This window comes from Netta rufina, assembly GCF_964035555.1.
Source record: "Netta rufina genome assembly, chromosome: 5".
Taxonomy (NCBI): Eukaryota; Metazoa; Chordata; class Aves; order Anseriformes; family Anatidae; genus Netta; species Netta rufina.
The window spans coordinates 41,839,759-41,857,100 of NC_140128.1; the positions used below are offsets into that span (position 1 = coordinate 41,839,759).

A 17,342-nucleotide genomic window follows, 5' to 3' on the forward strand; every position below is an offset into this window, starting at 1 on the left:
TTTGGCTGCTTGTGCTGAGAGCTGAACCTAGACAGATTCCTTTTTTTTTTTTTTTAATGTGAGCCTAGAAGCTGAAACAAGCCCTTTGCCCACCCTGCTCTTACAGCACTCTTCTCACTTAGGCACTACCAGCCCTCCCCACTCCCCGCAGATCTGGGTTACAGCACATATCAAAACCATACGCAGCAATTCTGGTCACAAAGCAGAATTCATGCATTGTGACTTTGTGTTTTGAATTGCTACCAGAGCGGGACAGCAGCACATACTCATTACTACCTGCATCTGCAATAAGGGCTGTAGTGTTATTTTGAAAATGTGCTTCATCAACAGTGGGAGTTTCTCAGTCCTTCTGCTAAGTGTATTGCACATGCTTTTATTTATCAATAGGCGTAGCATCAAAAAACATAAAAATTCACTTTACCCTCTTTTCCTCTACTGGTAACTAAATCTCCCTCTTACAGCTGAAGGGCAGGGACATCTTTGCTACTTCTTTCTTGTATAATAGACTGTACCACTACTTTTATTTTTTTGTTTAAATCTTCCTTTTCTGGACCACCTGACACCTTTTATCATACCAACAAACTGGATGCCATGACATTCACAGCATCTGTGGATTTTTTTTATTTTTCCCTACAGCCAGGCTTATTTTGTAGTCCATCTCTACTCTTGCCTTTGAATTTATGGACCATTGCTCCACATCAAGCAGCTGTCCCCCACTCAACTACCTACATGGGTGCACAGGTCTCTTTCCTGTGCCAGAGAGAGAAAGGTGTAGGTGTCCATGCAAAGTGCTCAAGGAAAAAAAAGTTAAAGAAACTTCAGTATTTCCTGATAAGTGCTTCTGTCACCCAAAGGATACAACTATTATTGTACGTACAGAGCTAATTTTATATTTTTTTATACTGTATTTACCTGGTTTGTTACTAGGTAAGAGAGATAGGTGATGGAAACTTCTGGAGATAAGAACAAGGACTACTGTCACAGTAGTCTAACTGGTATTTAACAAACATTTCGCGTGGCAGACACCCAGGCAGGGCAGAGCAACCTGGAACTACAGACCGAGAAATCCACCAGAGGAGGTTCAGGCGCACTGCCTGCTACCTCACTGCAAGCCTCCCTGGCTGTCACTGAAAACGCTTCTTTTCCTCCTGTACCTTCTGCTGACAGCCTTGAAAGTGACCCTCCGGCTTTCTCACGGGCACATCCTGTCACCTTCAGGTACCAGAGGCTATGCTGAAGGCAGCAGACCACTAAGCTACCCTAGTAGCCTATTTTCAAAGTTCACCACATCCTTAGGGTGAGAGATGTTTTTCTCTCAGCCAGGCATTTCCAAACACTGCTAGCTGAAACTAGGCTAGCATTAAGCATAACTAAATTCCTTCCCAATGCCCAAAAGGTATGCACAGGCAGAGGACACGGTTGGAAACAAACAAGAGAAACATCATCTGTTCCACTCCTGCTAAGAAATGCTCCAGGGCAGCTATTCCCTTGGCATCCAACTTGCTGTAGGTTTTCTCAGCACCTTGTTGGAAGCCCTGCCTGCCTTGAGGCCCTAAGGCTGCACTGACCTGACAGGCCCTCTTCTTGGCTGGCCATGCCAGGCTTCTCTTGGATCCCAAAGAGGAGGCTTCAACAGATCCAGAGAATCGATATCCATCCTCTTCCCAAGGAAAATACTTGCTGATGAGGATTTCGACTACCGCCCCTGCCAGATGCACCACTGGTTTAACCGGGCCCTGCTCGTGGTTCCTGTCCTGCACTGCCCCCTACGCTGGTATTGCTGCGGGACCAGGATCAAAGCTAAGCCGGGAGCCACACATCTCTGAATAGATTTTTTAATTAACTTATTTTTAAACATAAACCTGCCTCTGCATCATGTTCCCTGGTAGCCCTGGAAGTTGCTGGACCAAACAACAGGTGTAGGAGCAGAGGAACTGGGGAGAAGCCACTGAAGAGCACCATCCCCAGAGAAGCCTCCTTCAGCCTGGTACCTGCCTACTGAGGGGGCAATCCTGGTGGGCTTGAGGTAAGACTTGAGTCACCTGCTCACGGATGCATGTTCTACTTCAGTGGACCAAGTGCCATTATATAGGTTTAAGCCAAAGCGCAGTCAAGGGCATGATGGGCTATGGACTCTCCTGTTCCTTCCCTCCTTTGTGATGCAGGCTGTCAGTTCCACATGACCTAAATCAGAGACTGCAATCCCATTTCCCCCGCCCTTCCTTTACTTCAGCTTTCCTGCTACTTAGATCCTACAGGGCTGATCCAGGCCACTAATCCAGCAGAGAGCTGGACAAAACCAAAACACTTCTCCATCAGTTTAGCAGAGGGAACGGCTCATTATAATTTTAAATGAGCACCACTGCTGGCTGAAGGAAGAAGATAGGGGTACCTGGGATCAAAACAGGGAGGAGAGCAAGGGAAATCACAAACATCACAGAAGGATCACTTGTTACAAAGAAATTCCCATTCCTGATTATGCAATCCCAGCCTGCACACATTCACTCGATGTTTTCTCACAGAAATCCAAACTATGCAGGCATTTCCTCAGCCTGTGTGAGAACAACATGCATCTTTGGCCTTTAAAAGGAGGCTATTAGCCTTTAATAGGAGGCTTTAAATTCTCAAGTCCATTTGCAACTACCAAGTTTGACTAACCTAAAAGAGGTTTGTTTTATAGGAGTCTTGTGAAGAACTGAATACCTTATGTTCAACAACTGTCTATGCCGGTGCCTGTCACAGAAGGTGGTTTTCTGGGAGAGGGAAACAGACATGTCAGAAAACTTTTACAGTTCGACTTGGGTGTCTTAATCTGCACTGCATTCTAAGCTGCTAAAGCCTTAGATCAAAAATTTTACTCCAGAGGTTTCTGGTTTGATAAACATTATGTCAGCTAAGAAAAGATGAGTTGCATAGCAAGGACTTGTAGCAAATGCGGTGACTGAACAGTCAACTCCAGTTGACATGAAGAAAACCATTAACCCAAACCTGGAAGCATACACTTCATTGTAGACTACTCAATTCTGCCGAATGCAGTTAGCAGGATTTTGACTTAGTGGTATTGCCGAGTATTTATTCACCGGGTTAACAGTCATACACTACAGTTCCCATATTTAGCATTGCAGCACAGAATTTCCATGGATTATGGTGCCACAGGAAAGAATAACACAAAAGAAAAAGTTACTATGCTAAGTATGCCAAGAAAAACTTTTTGAACAGCAGCTGTCAACAAAGATTTCAGTCATATAAAAAATGCAAGTATGCCTGTACAGATATTGAGCAGGAGAAAATGATTTATTTTTTTAAACGTGATAATCATAAGAAACAAAAAATCCAGACAACAGTTTCTTCAGGCAGCCGTGCATACGCATGTGACTATCCTTGTTTTACTTTGGGCATGAGAGACTTAAGCTTACTGTTCCAACTGATCCTGAACTACAGGATGTCTCACATTGTTTCCAAATAGTTTGGGTTACAGCAAAACAAGAGGACAGGACAACTCGTTACCAGTAAGAACTGGCTGGAACACGCTATGACAATTATGAACTTCCCATAGGAAAAAAAAAAAAAAATGATTACAAAATGAACAACAGAGTGCCTTACCATTATCACCCCCAGTAGTGCAGGGATTTTCTTAAAAGAAAACAAGAGTACTCTCATGGATACGCTTCAAAAACTTGATCACATGAGCCAACAAGTTTTGAAGAATTCAAAATAGTAGGCTTTGCTTTGTGTCAAGTGAAAAATTGAAAGCTTTTTCCCCCCCCCCCCCCCTTCAGCTCAGCAAGCTGTAGGTCTAGTTCTTTCATGTTACTTCCAACAATGTACACTGAACCAAAATGATTTCTTCTTTGGTACTTTTGGTCAAGTTTAATGAGGAACAGGACAGAAAAGGTAGAAGAGAATACAGCGTATTATTTCACGTTGCCAAAAGTACTGTTTATGTATCCACATGTATGCACACCACATGAATTCCCAAACTATCTCAAGCCCGGTATCACTTGTGATACGCTCTCCTGAAGCCAGAATTGTTAGGCTCATACCACGCATACCCAAGTTTCTCTCCAAGTGCCAGGCCTGGACCAGCAGGTGACACCAGGTACAGTTCAACACCAGTCATGGCTGATGCACTTTGGCTGCAGATGCTATCTGCTCCAGGGCATGAGGAATGCGATACACATGTATCTGTAACACACGGGGTTTTCCCCATGAGGTCAGGTATCTATCTATCTTTTGTGTAGCCTTCTTACCTTAAGCAATAAAAAGCTTTGACTGAAAAAGGAAAATCCCCATCATTATGTAAGTGAGAATTGTGAATTTTAATTACAGGACAAAACACCAGGAAAAACAGAGTATTTCACTTGCTGTAATTTTAACTTTGCTTATAAAAAGAGGATGAAACATTCCCAGTGAATAGACTGTAGACAGCTTACTTCATCTCTGAAAACCATGTGTGATGTTCTGCATGCAAAAGCATAAGGCATGAGCAAACACTGCTATCAGAAAAAACATGCAAGTTACACAATCACATATGAGTCCCCCAAAATTTAGAATTAAAGGCATTGTAAGGAGCTTTAATACTCTATGCAAATGTGCTCTAGTCATCTGGTTCTCTGATTGTCATATTCCTTTTAATCAGCTTTGTTCATGAAGTCATTAGTGAAGTTTTTATACATAAGCAAAGCTGATCAAGAACACAGTGTGAGTGGAGTATGTTTTATGGCAAAGTAAATTATTTCAGCATACTCAAAATTCCAGGTTGTTTTGCAAGTGTATTATTAGGAAGAAAGGTTTGGGGAAGTTTTGTTCAGGGAAGTTTCTGAAACTCATCCGTCACTCGGAAAGATACAAACCTTTCCAAATGTGCCCCTAGCCTACGTTTTGCCAACCATTACACAATGCACAATTCTCAGATAACCAACGCATCCCCCCCGCACTCCTCTCCACCAAAAAAAGCAAGGATGGCTTTACTTTAACCATCCATTACTATTAGTATCTGACATGATGGAAGCTGAAATTTAGAGATGCTCTTGGAAATTCTGGAAACGTTGCAAAGTCAGCAAATTACACTACTTTGGAGTCCTAAGACAAACATGTGAGTATCAGAATTTCCTCAACTCAGTTATACAGTTAGCATTATCTTTTATTAAAACTGAACACTGAATTATATCTCCTTTACTACAATGAACTTGAAAAATTCACATTTAAGGGGCTTAAAGTGTAAAGTAAAGCAAAAAATATTAAGCAATCCCAGTTCCTGATAACTTACTAGGCCTTCCCCAAAGGTCCTGGAAACTGCAGAGAATTCTGGGGTAATGAAAGCCAGCATACAAATAGCACGACAGAAGAATTGAAGAGCTAAGTCATACTAGCTTGGCATTCTTCCAGGAAAACTCTCACATCCACCCAACAGCTAATAGTATCTGGTAGTCTTCACTTTCCCCTCAGTATCTCCTTCCTTGCAACTTTATCACCTCCCTTTCTGCTGTGGAGACTGAAACCTCTTCAATTCCAGCAAAACAAAAAAAGCAGTTTCCTTTACCTTGACTCAAGTTTTTGCAGTCTTATCTTTCCTCCTAACTTGGAACCTTTAAAGACACAAGTGGAATTGCTTCCCAGAGACATTCTTGCTCATGGACTTGGTCTGTTGGCTCTATCATTAATTGCTTTCGGCACTGCCCAAAGCCTCAGACCAGGTAGCTGACAAATCCCAACATAGACTGCATATAGAATCTGTTCCCCTAAGTGTTAGCTTCAGAACTATTTGATTGTAGCTGACGTGTTAAGCTTAACATTCCTCCCCACTCCCCAGATAAATCTGTTGAATGCACTGGGAATCACAGTTCAGTTTTTTTTTCTTCAGCTTTTGTCCTACTTCCTCATAGAAACTGGAGCAAATCGTCAGGTTTGAAATAAACATCTTCTTAATTTTCCCACGGATAAAACAGTACTGTTATAAGCCTTCAAATACTTGGGCAAGAGAACGCATGGAAATGTAAGATTTATCTCAAGAGACACACACCACAAGCTGATATGAAACTTTACACTAGGAGTCATATAGCTCAGATGAAAAATACAGAACCAAGTATAAAAGTGCTCATAAAATACAATTAACAGATATAATAAATCACAGAAACATTCAAAGTCATCAAGCATTTTGATGAGAACTTCATTGAACTGAAAGTTAAGAAAAATACTTTAAAAGACAACAAGTATTTCAAAAACCTCTGTTTTATTTGTACAGAGTAAAATACATCATACAGTGAACATTGTTTTAATTCCATAATCTAAATCCGTTAATAAGTGTTTTCTTTTCACCAAATATCCTGGTGAGAAGCACAGACAACAGAAATGGGAAAGCTAATTAGTCTCTCTCTGCCAGAGCTACAAGGTGCACATCGATCTCTGCTTCTGTAAGGATCCTGAAAGAACAAAAAGAAATCCTAAATAGCTTCAATGATTCTTCCCCTTAAACTCCAACCTAGTATCTACACAAATCAGTATTACACATTGCATCTTTCAAACTTTAACGTCCTGCTACCAGGGCCACAAAACAACATTTAAATTATTTTCAGAAAATAAAGGAGGAATCAAAAGCACAGAGAGCAAAGAAGGCAAACGGTAGAAAAAGAACACATAATTCCTCGTGAGTAATATATTAGCAAGCTGGCACCTTGTTTAAAAGAATGAGCATGGTAGTTAACACAATTACTGCAAGGAAGACACACGCTTCTACAGTTGACATGCAGAACTACTGCATGTCAACTTTACACATTAGGAACCATTCAAAAGCCTACACCTGTAGGACCCAAAAGTTTGAAGTCTTTCTCCAATCCCCACCTACTGAGTCGCTAGACTAAAGCAGCAGAGGACTTTTCCCTTCATTTATTTTTAGTTATTTTAATGACAAAGAAAACCAAAACACAATGAAAACCTAAGGCAAAATTAACTGAACTCCTCTGCAACAAGTCTGACTCAGCCAAATTTTAAATAACATACACCTAGAAGGTCCTGCTGCATTAACTAAAAGACCCCAGAACTCCCATTCTTTCATGTGTAATTCCACAGCTGTACGCTGTGTTGTGGGAAGGCTGTTCAGCACATTGTATCTGATGTGAGATATAGCCCGCAGCAGTAAGATTTCCAGGTATTGTCTGTGTAACCATGCTGCACAAAGAAGGCTGCCCTCAGATTCAGACAATAGTAGAAGCAGAGGGGAGGGGAGGAAATGGCAGGTCTCGCTTTCGCAGTAGGCTGGAACACAGTGTACTTGGAAAGTAAAAGTTCAGCGAGTTCTGAATCAGCACAGTGGTTTCAAACCCAGAATCTTTTAATCTTGTCAAATTTAAATAGATTATTTCAAATCATACAAATGCATAACCTATTAGCTACATACTAGAGCTCCTAAACACTATGATGAGATGAGCAAGAGTCATTTCCCATTTAGAAAAGGATAAAAAAAAAAATTAAGGGACTTTCAGAATGAACCCTGATATATAACAGACTTTACTGAGTTAGCTGTCATGGCTGTGATTTGAAAGCGAACTACAGATACTAGTATAAACAAAACTACTTAATCTTTTAAGCATGAAAGAAATATCTAGAACACACAAACACGTTTTAACCATGTAAAAAAAAAAACATACTTTTACAAACACAACACTTTTCTCCACTGGATCCCCTAACCAGGTCAAAAATTGAAATTAATCTTAACATGATTTTAAATTTCTGAATTTTCTCTTTCTGAATTTATTATTACACAGTAAGTTAAAACTAATCACACATAACCAGAGAAATACCATGTTTTATCAATACTGACCACTTACCTGAACTTAGGATTTTCCACTGTGACTACACCAACTTCTATTTCTGAAGGTTTGAAATCAATGGATAGTACAGTAGACAGGCATGTTATTGCTGTCTGAAAGATGACCAAAAAAAACCCGTCATTAACCAGAAAGCACTGAAGTATTGTTTAGTAGACCTAGCATTAACAACTATTTCCTTCCACCTCAAAACGTTAGCTGTAAAGCTTCAAATAGTTTTCCTTTGTTACAAAATATATTTCCTCTCACCTTCTCTCTCTCGTAAACCCCATCTACAAAAATCAAATTTTCTTAGCAGAAAAAAAAAAAAAAAGAAGACAAAACAAAAACCTTTTATCAGGTGAAGACTAAAACCCCAGGTCCCAAGGACAGAACATGTTTCCTAAGTGGCAATCAAGACCGACATCATTGTTACAATCTAGGATTACTCAAAGCACATCACTTGCGTAGCTTCCATCTTGGCTTTTCTTCTGCTAACTAAAATTACACCACCTGTTTTTAGAAATTGCATTTAATTACAACTTGCTTTTCTTTTTTTCCATCCTAATCATCACCTATTTTAAAAGGTGTTCTTTGCATCCTCACTCATACTTTGCAGTCAAGCCATAATAATGCTGAAGATGTATTCCTAAAATGACGAGTGAGCACAAAAACGAGTTCTGTAAAACAGTTACTTAGCCAGATGCTTTCCAAATCAGTTATTCTGACATCCTGGCATATAATTCTCATCAGTATTGTTTTAGGAAGCATAGAACACCCGACAAGACTTTCCTAAAGTTTATTTCCAGTATGTTGACAATACACTGATTCTGCAGTAATTGTATGAAACTATGTAGACACCTTATCAGAAGATTGCATGGAAGCCAAGTTGTTAAAAGAAAACAAACACAACACAACTTATCCATGGAAAACTACCTTTAAAGCACTGCAAGCTTTTTTTTTTTTTTTTTTAAAAAAAAAAAAAAAGTTGTGTGAACTTTCTGATGATGAAGAACATCTCAACAGTATAATCAAGCAGTGTCAGAAAAATACATTTAATGTGAAGATTATTTAACCAGGATAAAATAGGGTCTCTGACAGAATTTCAAATACATTCAACATCTGTTGCAAGTATTTATCCTCTCAAGATCTTTTATTAAAAAAAAAAAAAAAAATACAGATTAAGAAATCGGTATATTACACCTTTTGGACAGACATTTTAAACTGGTGCATTTATACTGAAGAACTTCCCCTTTAAATATTTTTTTTCACAGTAATGTAGACTCCAGAAGCAATTTAGCTGGAGCTCTGAATTTGCATAGCATTCGCATATATGTTAATACAAGTCTGTTTCATCTCACAGTGGGGTCAATTGCTTAGGCTATTATACTTCATTTCCACTGATCTTGTGATGCAAGAAACCTAACATTATGGGAGCTGAACAAGACCAGGCAGGAGAAACAGGTGCGCCATGGAAGAGGTCTGTTTAGACAGGTCTCTACAGTGTAAGTGAAAAAGTAAGGGTTATTATACAGTTCATTAATCTGTTGGATAAACAGGGTATGTTTTTATAATGGGCCTTGAACAACAGTTTTCACAGCAGGCACAGTAATTGTTGCTGTATTTACTGAACTGACAGATGGGCACTAACCCCCACCTTGTTTGAAATGCTTTTTAACAGGAGAATTGTTTTAACAGACACTAAAAAAAAAAAAAAAAAAAAAAAAAAACCACACAACAAAAACCACTGATATGCCCAGAATCGTGTGGATTCCACTTCAACTAATACACGCAGAAAAAGCAGACTACATGACTCCAAACACTTGCCAAATACTTTCAAAAGATTTTCTGGTTGGAATAGCTATAATTGCTCTGGCAGCAATACAGAGCTGTAAGAAAACAGGAAACGTGTAACACGTTTCTGTATCACAAACCTGCACAGACAACAATCATTAAAAATACTTTGATAAATATTACTCTCCACCAACCTACCTCTACCGTTTGTTCGTATGTCCAATCAAATTTCTTCTTTACTTTCTTTTCCAGAAAACTGGTTGACTCTGTCTGCTTAACTCCTGCAGCTGTGGCCTTGAATCCACAATAGTAACCTGCTGGGTCACACTTGTACACCTGAGGGCCGTGTTCTTCATCAATACCAATCAAAATCATACCTTGAAGGGAAAATTTGTTAATATTTTTTTCTGATTTTCTCTGTTCTGTTGAACTGAAGACCACTAAAGATACTCCCCTCCTAAGAGACATATGCATGCTGCAGTTCATTTCTGGAAACCAGTCCAATACCTAGACCTGTGACTCCTTTATCTATAATTCACCATTTCTTACCAATGTCTCATACCAGGCACGCAGCTCATTTTAGAACAGACTAGATTTCTGTCACCCCCAAGAAAGCTGCTTGTTAAACATAGCAATGTTTTGGCCAGACTCAGTAGTAAAGAACCACAAAGTCAGGAAATACAAGTTTAATCCTGACACAAGGCTCACCCAGCCACAATTCACATCCTGTGTATTATGTGACGGTGACACTTCGAAAGCATAAACAGACGTTCGGTTAAGATGTCTTTAACAAGAAAGCATCTTCACAATACACTGAAGTGAAATATTAAAATAGCAATTTTGAGTTCTTGACTATAACTTGACAATCACTGCATTACATCTAGTCATAAACTGGTCAAATCTCTGAAGCGCAGCAATATTCAGCTACACTTTTACATTTAGAGTTCTATAGTCTCAGTATACATATTAAAAATAACTGAAAAATAACAACTGCAAAAAAAAAAAAGCATCTTAATACTTTTAGCTTTATACTTGTGCAACTTTTAAATAGCAGTTATAGCTATCAGCTTCTGAACAGCTACTGCTGCAACAAAAAAAGTTTCATCTTTTTACAAACCAAAGTTAGGAAAAATACATTTTTCTTCTTGGATTGAAAAAAGTTCACTTTCCAGTGGTATCAGGGCATGGAAAATGCCAAGCAACGAAATAAATGATCATTCCCGAACATTACAAGCGTACAAGCCTACAAAAATTGCCCCATCATGGAAACTGTGGTGTAACCCTGAATGTTAATTCTTTAGCAAGAAGTGCTAGTGCCTAGTACGATTACCAGAAGTGATTCATCACTTCTGAAAATATTTTCATTAAAAAAGAAAACCAACGACACAAAAAGAAATCTAGGCAGAACGTCTAGTGAACGAGCAATTGAGGAAACATTAAGTCTTTTACCCCAGTTCCCAGGCAGTCTAACACTACGGTTACACATTACTCATGGTTGAATGTAAGGAAAAAAAACAAGTCAGAACCAAACTCAGAATACAAGGACAACCAAGTATATGCAGAAAACTTTACACACTATTTTTTTTTTTTTTAAACTTAGGTTGCATTTGCTATTATAGAGCCAGATTGGTGCAGAAATCTTTGCAAGTGAACTATTAAGTGTGTCTTCCCTACATTACACAGATAATGGTTAAGTTAAAAGCACCAATTTAGCTTACTTTTAGCCTATACACACAACTCAGAGTAAAAAAAAAAAAAAAAAAAAAAGTTGAACATCTTCACAATCTGCATTCTTCATGTGTGTGTGATATTTACCCAGACACAGACACTGGTAAAAAGAGCATCTTCCATTCACAGCCATCACTGTGCAAACAGATTAGGCTCATAAAAACTAAGGTGAAATAGCAACATGTTTTAAAGCAGTTAAATCATTTCATTAAGTCTAAATGCTAAGTCAATGGTAAAATCATGGCTCCAGTTCAAGACTTCCAACACTATTCTCTCACCTGCCTCTTCACCCCTCTTACTCTTTTGGTTACATTCATATCATTTTCCACAATTTAAAAATGGGTAATTGCTTATACTCAAAGTTGCAAGCTTAGACATGAAACAGAGATTTCATACACTATACTTACAGCAACCAAGAGGTCTCATTTCAGCATTTTGCGTATAGACCTGAGAAATATCTGCAATCCGCTTACACAGCATGTCCACAGGGATGTCATAGCCATACTTGTACTTCCAGTTAGCAGCCTCATAGCGGGCCCTCTGCACCTGGGATCTGCTGTCAGCTAGAGGGAGAGAGCTAATTATTAATTTCAATGAACGTGTACCACATTTATTCCTAGCGTTGGTTGAGAATGCAAATTCCACGCCCAACTCTAAGTTTTAAAAAACACATTAGATCTAGACAAGTTCTCTAAGACCAGATCGAGTGTAACAAGTTTCCTAGAGCACAGGTTCAGTTTTACGCAATACACAGTTGGCCAACCAAAAAAAAAAAACAACACCAAAAACCACAGGCATTCCAGATACTTAAAAAGATAGTGAATTAAATACCTGTCATTCCTGTCATCACACAGCCAATATTTTCAGTAATGCTGAATAAATGAGTCACTGTGTTGGAATCCAGTAACTTGTCCTAAAGAGAAGAAGAAATAATCTGCTATCATAGATATGCTATGCTATCATAGACTGGTTTGGGTTTGAAGGCACCTTAAAGACCATCTAGTTCCACCACCCACCTTTGGGCACGGCACCTCCCACCAGACCAGGCCGCTCAAAGCCCCATCCAGCCTGGCCTTGAACACCTCCAGGGATGGGGCGTCCACAGCTTCTCTGGGCAACTTGAGAAGTCTCATCACCCTCATAGCTAAGAATTTCTTCCTTGTATCTAATCTAAATCTAGTCCCTTTTAGTTTAAGGCTGCAATAAGGCCTTCGAGTACAACAAACTGGTAGCTACCGAAGAGTCCAGAAGAATCAACAGCTAAAACTTGTCCTTTGGGTTCTCCACTACTTACTGCTGTACACATGCAAAGGAACAAATAAAATAATGAGGAAGATAAAAACCTCAGTATTTGGAAAATGCTGACAGCTAAAGCATGACCAACACAAAGGCCTCTTCCCTCTGAAGCAACTTTGAGAGCAAGGCATATAAACACCGGAGTCCCTCTTGCATGCTGCCCTTCAAATGCAAGCGTGATGAAGCTCCCCTTCATCAACAGCACATCACCACTGTGCTGAAACACTCCGGCTGTTGTGGTGCTGTCAGTATTATGCTTTCTTAGCAAGAACTAAGGAAGAGAAATCAGAAAACTGACTTTGGACAGCTCAACCCTTACAAGCCAGAATACTGCACATATACCAAGGTACACCAGAGCCTAGCCCCTAGTTCAGCTTTATCCCTTCAACAGCTGCAGAGAAAAATCACAGGACATAGGGATGAAATGTACAACTGAGCACTAAACAGGGCTGAAATGACAGTAAGCAGAATGACACGAAATTCAGTTCAAACATCTATATGCGTCAATGGTAATACACAACATTAATGTTATATTTATATAAAGAGCAGACTTACAGGTACTTTCTTCTGTGTTACAATTACTGCAGAATCCTTCCCACGGACAGCTACAGACGTAAGTCCGCCCTGGTTTATGGCCTTAAAAGCATATTCTAGAAAAATATGTAAAAGTTAATAAAAACCACTATTAGATATATTAGTACAAGCAACTCTGACACCTCCTCCCATAGAAATCTCAACAAGTTCTGGCCTTTTTAACAGCAAGCACTTCTGTACCACTTTGTCTTTAAGCTCTTTAGCACAAAGAGCAAGACTTCCTGATGCAAGTTACACTGGTCTGTCTTCACAGAACTGCTATTATTGCTTCCTTCAAACATTTCTAATAATTGGCCTTTTTGTTCAATTAGAGCACTTAGCAACAGAATTTGTTCTGCACAGGCCGACACTAACCTACAGTAACCATAAATCCCTACATAAAAAATTTATCATGGCAGAATCTAGTATTTCAAGTATTATTGCCATTGTAAGGCCAATTTTCTTTTGGAGACTTTATTGAATACAGGTGAGAACTGAAATAACAGGCAAGGCAGAGAAGCTGAGTTTCCAGCTCATTGTCATGTTTTGTGTCTTGATGCTCAAACGCTGCAATGCTTTTATTTGCTTTTTAATACAAAAATTAATCCACGTGCTTACTAAAGAGCATTAATCAGACAATGATAAAGATTTACGAGATACGTTCCAAGAAATAAATTTCCCTTCACTAATGATTTCAAAAGCCTCAAGAACCTTTAAAAACCTTTATCTGGCAATACGTGACAAACATTCAGAACTTCCTAATATCTGGTCAGGAAAAGCAAGTTTCAGGCACTAGTTAGATGCAGACCATTTTTTTTTTTGTTAGCTACGTGAATGAGGCTGGAACCCAGAACACATTGCTACCACTACTGTCAAAAAAAAAAAAAAAAACACACAGTAGGGGCAGGAAATAAAGTTTTTTCAAAAGCTGTGTTCAAATTTGTGGGAGAAACTGCGCAACAGCACAGGAATCACCTGAAAATGAAAAAACGTATCTTGCAAAAAGTCAGTGTCTGATACCCTGAGTCGGCATTGTGGAAGGGGTAACTGCCACGTACTGAGAGCTCTGTATGTGTGCTCTCAAACTTCCCAGCATTTACTGGTTACCTTAGCATAACATAAGGAACCTTCCCCTTTTCCCTCCACTAGATGCACCATCTTGCTCACCCCTTCCACCTGCCTTCCCAAGGCATACCCATGCTAGCCTGCAGCGAAGCACAGAGCCTTGAAACACAACTAGCACTGCCCCAGCACTGTCCACAAACACCCATGTTTGAAGCTCCAGGCCAGGGGCGTGTGGCGCCTGCTTATTTGTGTGCCTAAATACCTGGAGGGAGGGCACAAAGAGGATGGGGCCAGGCTCTTTCAGTGGTGCCCAGTGCCAGGAGGAGAGGCAACAGGCACAAAATGGAGCACCAGAGGTCCCATCTAAACATGAGGCAGCACTTCTGGATATGGTCCTGGGCACCCTGCCTGAGCTGTCCCCCTTTGTCTGTTCCTATTGCTACCTGTAATGCTGTGTTCAAAGAGACAAGCCAAAAGGTGAAGTGGCTGTTCCAGTATAGCAAGTCCAAATAAATATTGCTGCTGGCAGCGAAGTCTGTTTTCTGCTATTCATCAGAAATTCTACCATTTCCTTCACCTCTCAGAAGTTCCCTCAGAAGAAACATCAGCTCTGATAACTGGAACTAACAGATGGCAAGACAGCACTGATTCTCTGAAGGCTTTTAATCACAGCAACAAGAAATTCATATGAAATAACTGCTATCTTTTATTCTGAGAACACTTTGAAGGCACAAGCTTTTTGTGCTTCAGAAGACAGATGCAAGGCAAAGCGCTGGCATTTCAGGCCAGTATCACTACACTGGAAATCTCTGTTCAGGCAAAAACTTCTGGGGAAAAGAAACAAAACCAAACAAGTTTTAAGGCAGCCTTAAAGCCTGAGATGTGTCCATACTCGATAGCACCTAATAGTCTGCATCTAGCACACAGATAAGGATGTATAGAACTCAGAAAGAAAGATTCACACATTTGACCACAAGCAGTTTTCTGCCCATGCTGTGGCTAGGTGCTAGCCAACAGAGATTTGCGTGGCACCATGCCCAAGTTATCAGCCTGGCTGCAGGCAGAGTGAGGTCAGGCTTACCTGAAGGTAACTGTGCACACCTAAGTACCTCCCTCCCTATACTCCCCTAACAGATGGGTACTCAAAACACCTTTGAACAGATGGTCTCAAATAGGCGTGCAGGAACTTGCTTCTCAGACACAGGAAAGATATGGAAGATATGGACTCTTCTCGTATATTATCATAATGGTTAACAACAGTTGATGCGTATATCCAGGGGGCAGAAAATGAAGGCTCAATTCCCTCGTTGCTGCAGGATGCTGAAACCATACTCAGCAAGTAGCAGCGCAGCAGAGAAAGAGCCAGAAAGGTGATGCAGGCCGACCAGCACGTTTTAATGGCAACAGAAGGCCGTACTCCATGCCTCTTCCATCGTGCCTCCACTGACACCCTGTGCAGGGAAGCGTTGTTCCTACTGCCTGCATGTGTAAGGCTTACCAGCCTCACTTGCATCCAAGCCTTACGTAAACAACAGGTACTGAGAAGGCACTGCATGTAGGCAGCTGGCGACTTTCTGCTGATGCATAGCCACCCAAACACGGCCATGCTTGTAGGTGTGCCTTGCTGTAAGGGCCATCCAGGACTGCGCTGCCTGCTCCACGCATCCTCCTTCCTGAGCAAAGCTCAGTGGCAGACACAGCAGAAAGCGCTGGCCGCTGCCGACAATCGGTGCAGCCCGCTCCCCGCAGCCTCCTTTCCTTGGGGAGCGATGGCCGTGCAGCCGCAGAGCACTGCCGCTGAGACCCCTGCAGCTGGGGCAGAGCCCCCAGGCCCGGGGGGCTGCCAGCAACAGGACGATGCGGCCACAACGCCTCGTGGGGCCCAGCCGCGGGGCTCCCCGGGCCGCACCGGGGCTGGACGAACTCTGCCCGGCTGCGAGGCGGCCGCGTTGCCACCGGGGGCCCTGCAGCAGCGCCCGGCACCCCCCTCACCCCTCCCCGCCCCCCTCAGGGCCGCTCCCCCTCAGGCGCTGTCGGCGGGGCCTTGCCCCGGCCGGGCCCGTGACGGGGCAGTTCCGGGGCCGGGCGGGCGGCGGGCACGCACCGACTTGGTAGAGGCGTCCCTCGGGCGAGAAGATGGTGATGTGCCGGTCGAAGCCGGCGCTGGAGCCGCGGGACATGGCGGGCGCGGGGCGCGGGGGGCGCGCAGCGTGCAGGGCCCCGCCGCTACCGGACGGGCGGCTGAGGGAGCGCTTCCGGGTCACGCGCTCGGCGCACGCGCGCGCCCCGCCGCCGCCGCCGCCTCCTCTCCTCCACGCCCCGCCGCGCGTGCCCGAGCCTCTCGGCCGCGCGCCTCCGGCGAGCATGCGCAGTGCGGGACGCGGGAGGGGGGTGGGGGAACCCTGACGGGGCTGGCGGGGCGGGAAAGCCCCGGCTGTGGGTGAGGCGCGCGGAGTTCCCCGGCGCTGTGTGGGAAGCGCTGTCGTTATTTGTTATTTTCCCTCAGAGTTCAATAAAAAAGCCGGGAAGGCTGCGTTTTGATGTCCGAGCCTCCATTTGAAAGTGTTACTGCACGCGTTTTCCTGCGGCAGGTGCACGCCACGCATTAAAAAGCCTGCTTTAATGGTTTCCACAGAGCTCTCCTTAATTATTAATACAATGGAAGAACAACGCGCCTCGCCACACGCTGCGAGAGACAGATTTTGTCCCCCTCATTAGGGAGAGGCTCCGTGGGCAGCTATGAAATGTTTGTTCTCTGATGCAGCAGTCCCCAGCCTGGTGGCCTGTCTCCAGCTGTGGCCAGAAGCAGCCCCAGAAGCTGTTGAGGCTGCAGGGAGCCTTTCGTGAGGCGTTCCCTCAATGCTCTCCCTGTCTGCAGCCGTCTGGAGGGACTTCCCGGGGCAGAGATAGCGTCTAGTTATTAAATAACCCCTGCTGGATTTCTCTTTCATGAACTTGCTGGTCTCCCTGTGAACTCCTGTGAACCTCTCGCATCCACGATGGGCCGTGGCAAGGGGTGGCTCAGCACCATGACGCACTGCGTGGTTGCATCTGAAACTTCACCCTTTGTATGAGCCTTCT

At 42.4% G+C, this 17,342-nt stretch overlaps 1 protein-coding gene across 1 annotated transcript; it reads right to left on the reverse strand.

The window, feature by feature from the left end:
- Positions 1 to 6,213: 6,213 nt before the first annotated feature.
- Positions 6,214 to 16,570, reverse strand: PSMA6 (proteasome 20S subunit alpha 6). The gene is made up of 7 exons (XM_084288586.1): positions 16,366 to 16,570; positions 13,179 to 13,273; positions 12,159 to 12,240; positions 11,735 to 11,890; positions 9,798 to 9,976; positions 7,827 to 7,921; positions 6,214 to 6,422 (listed from the first exon to the last, which is right to left on the reverse strand). The coding sequence occupies exons 1-7, from the start codon at positions 16,439 to 16,441 to the stop codon at positions 6,365 to 6,367; spliced, it is 741 nt and encodes a 246-aa protein (XP_084144712.1). The 5' UTR covers positions 16,442 to 16,570; the 3' UTR covers positions 6,214 to 6,364.
- Between the last annotated feature and the right edge of the window lie 772 nt (positions 16,571 to 17,342).

Excerpts from the sequence above, each read along its gene's own strand:
- PSMA6 (XM_084288586.1), bottom strand. The coding sequence starts at position 16,441 with ATGTCCCGCGGCTCCAGCGCCGGCTTCGACCGGCACATCACCATCTTC. Across the intron at positions 9,977-11,734 it reads AATGAGACCTCTTGGTTGCT|GTATGATTTTGATTGGTATT; the intron begins GTAAGTATAGTG and ends TTTCCCTTCAAG. Across the intron at positions 6,423-7,826 it reads GTGGAAAATCCTAAGTTCAG|GATCCTTACAGAAGCAGAGA; the intron begins GTAAGTGGTCAG and ends TTGTTCTTTCAG.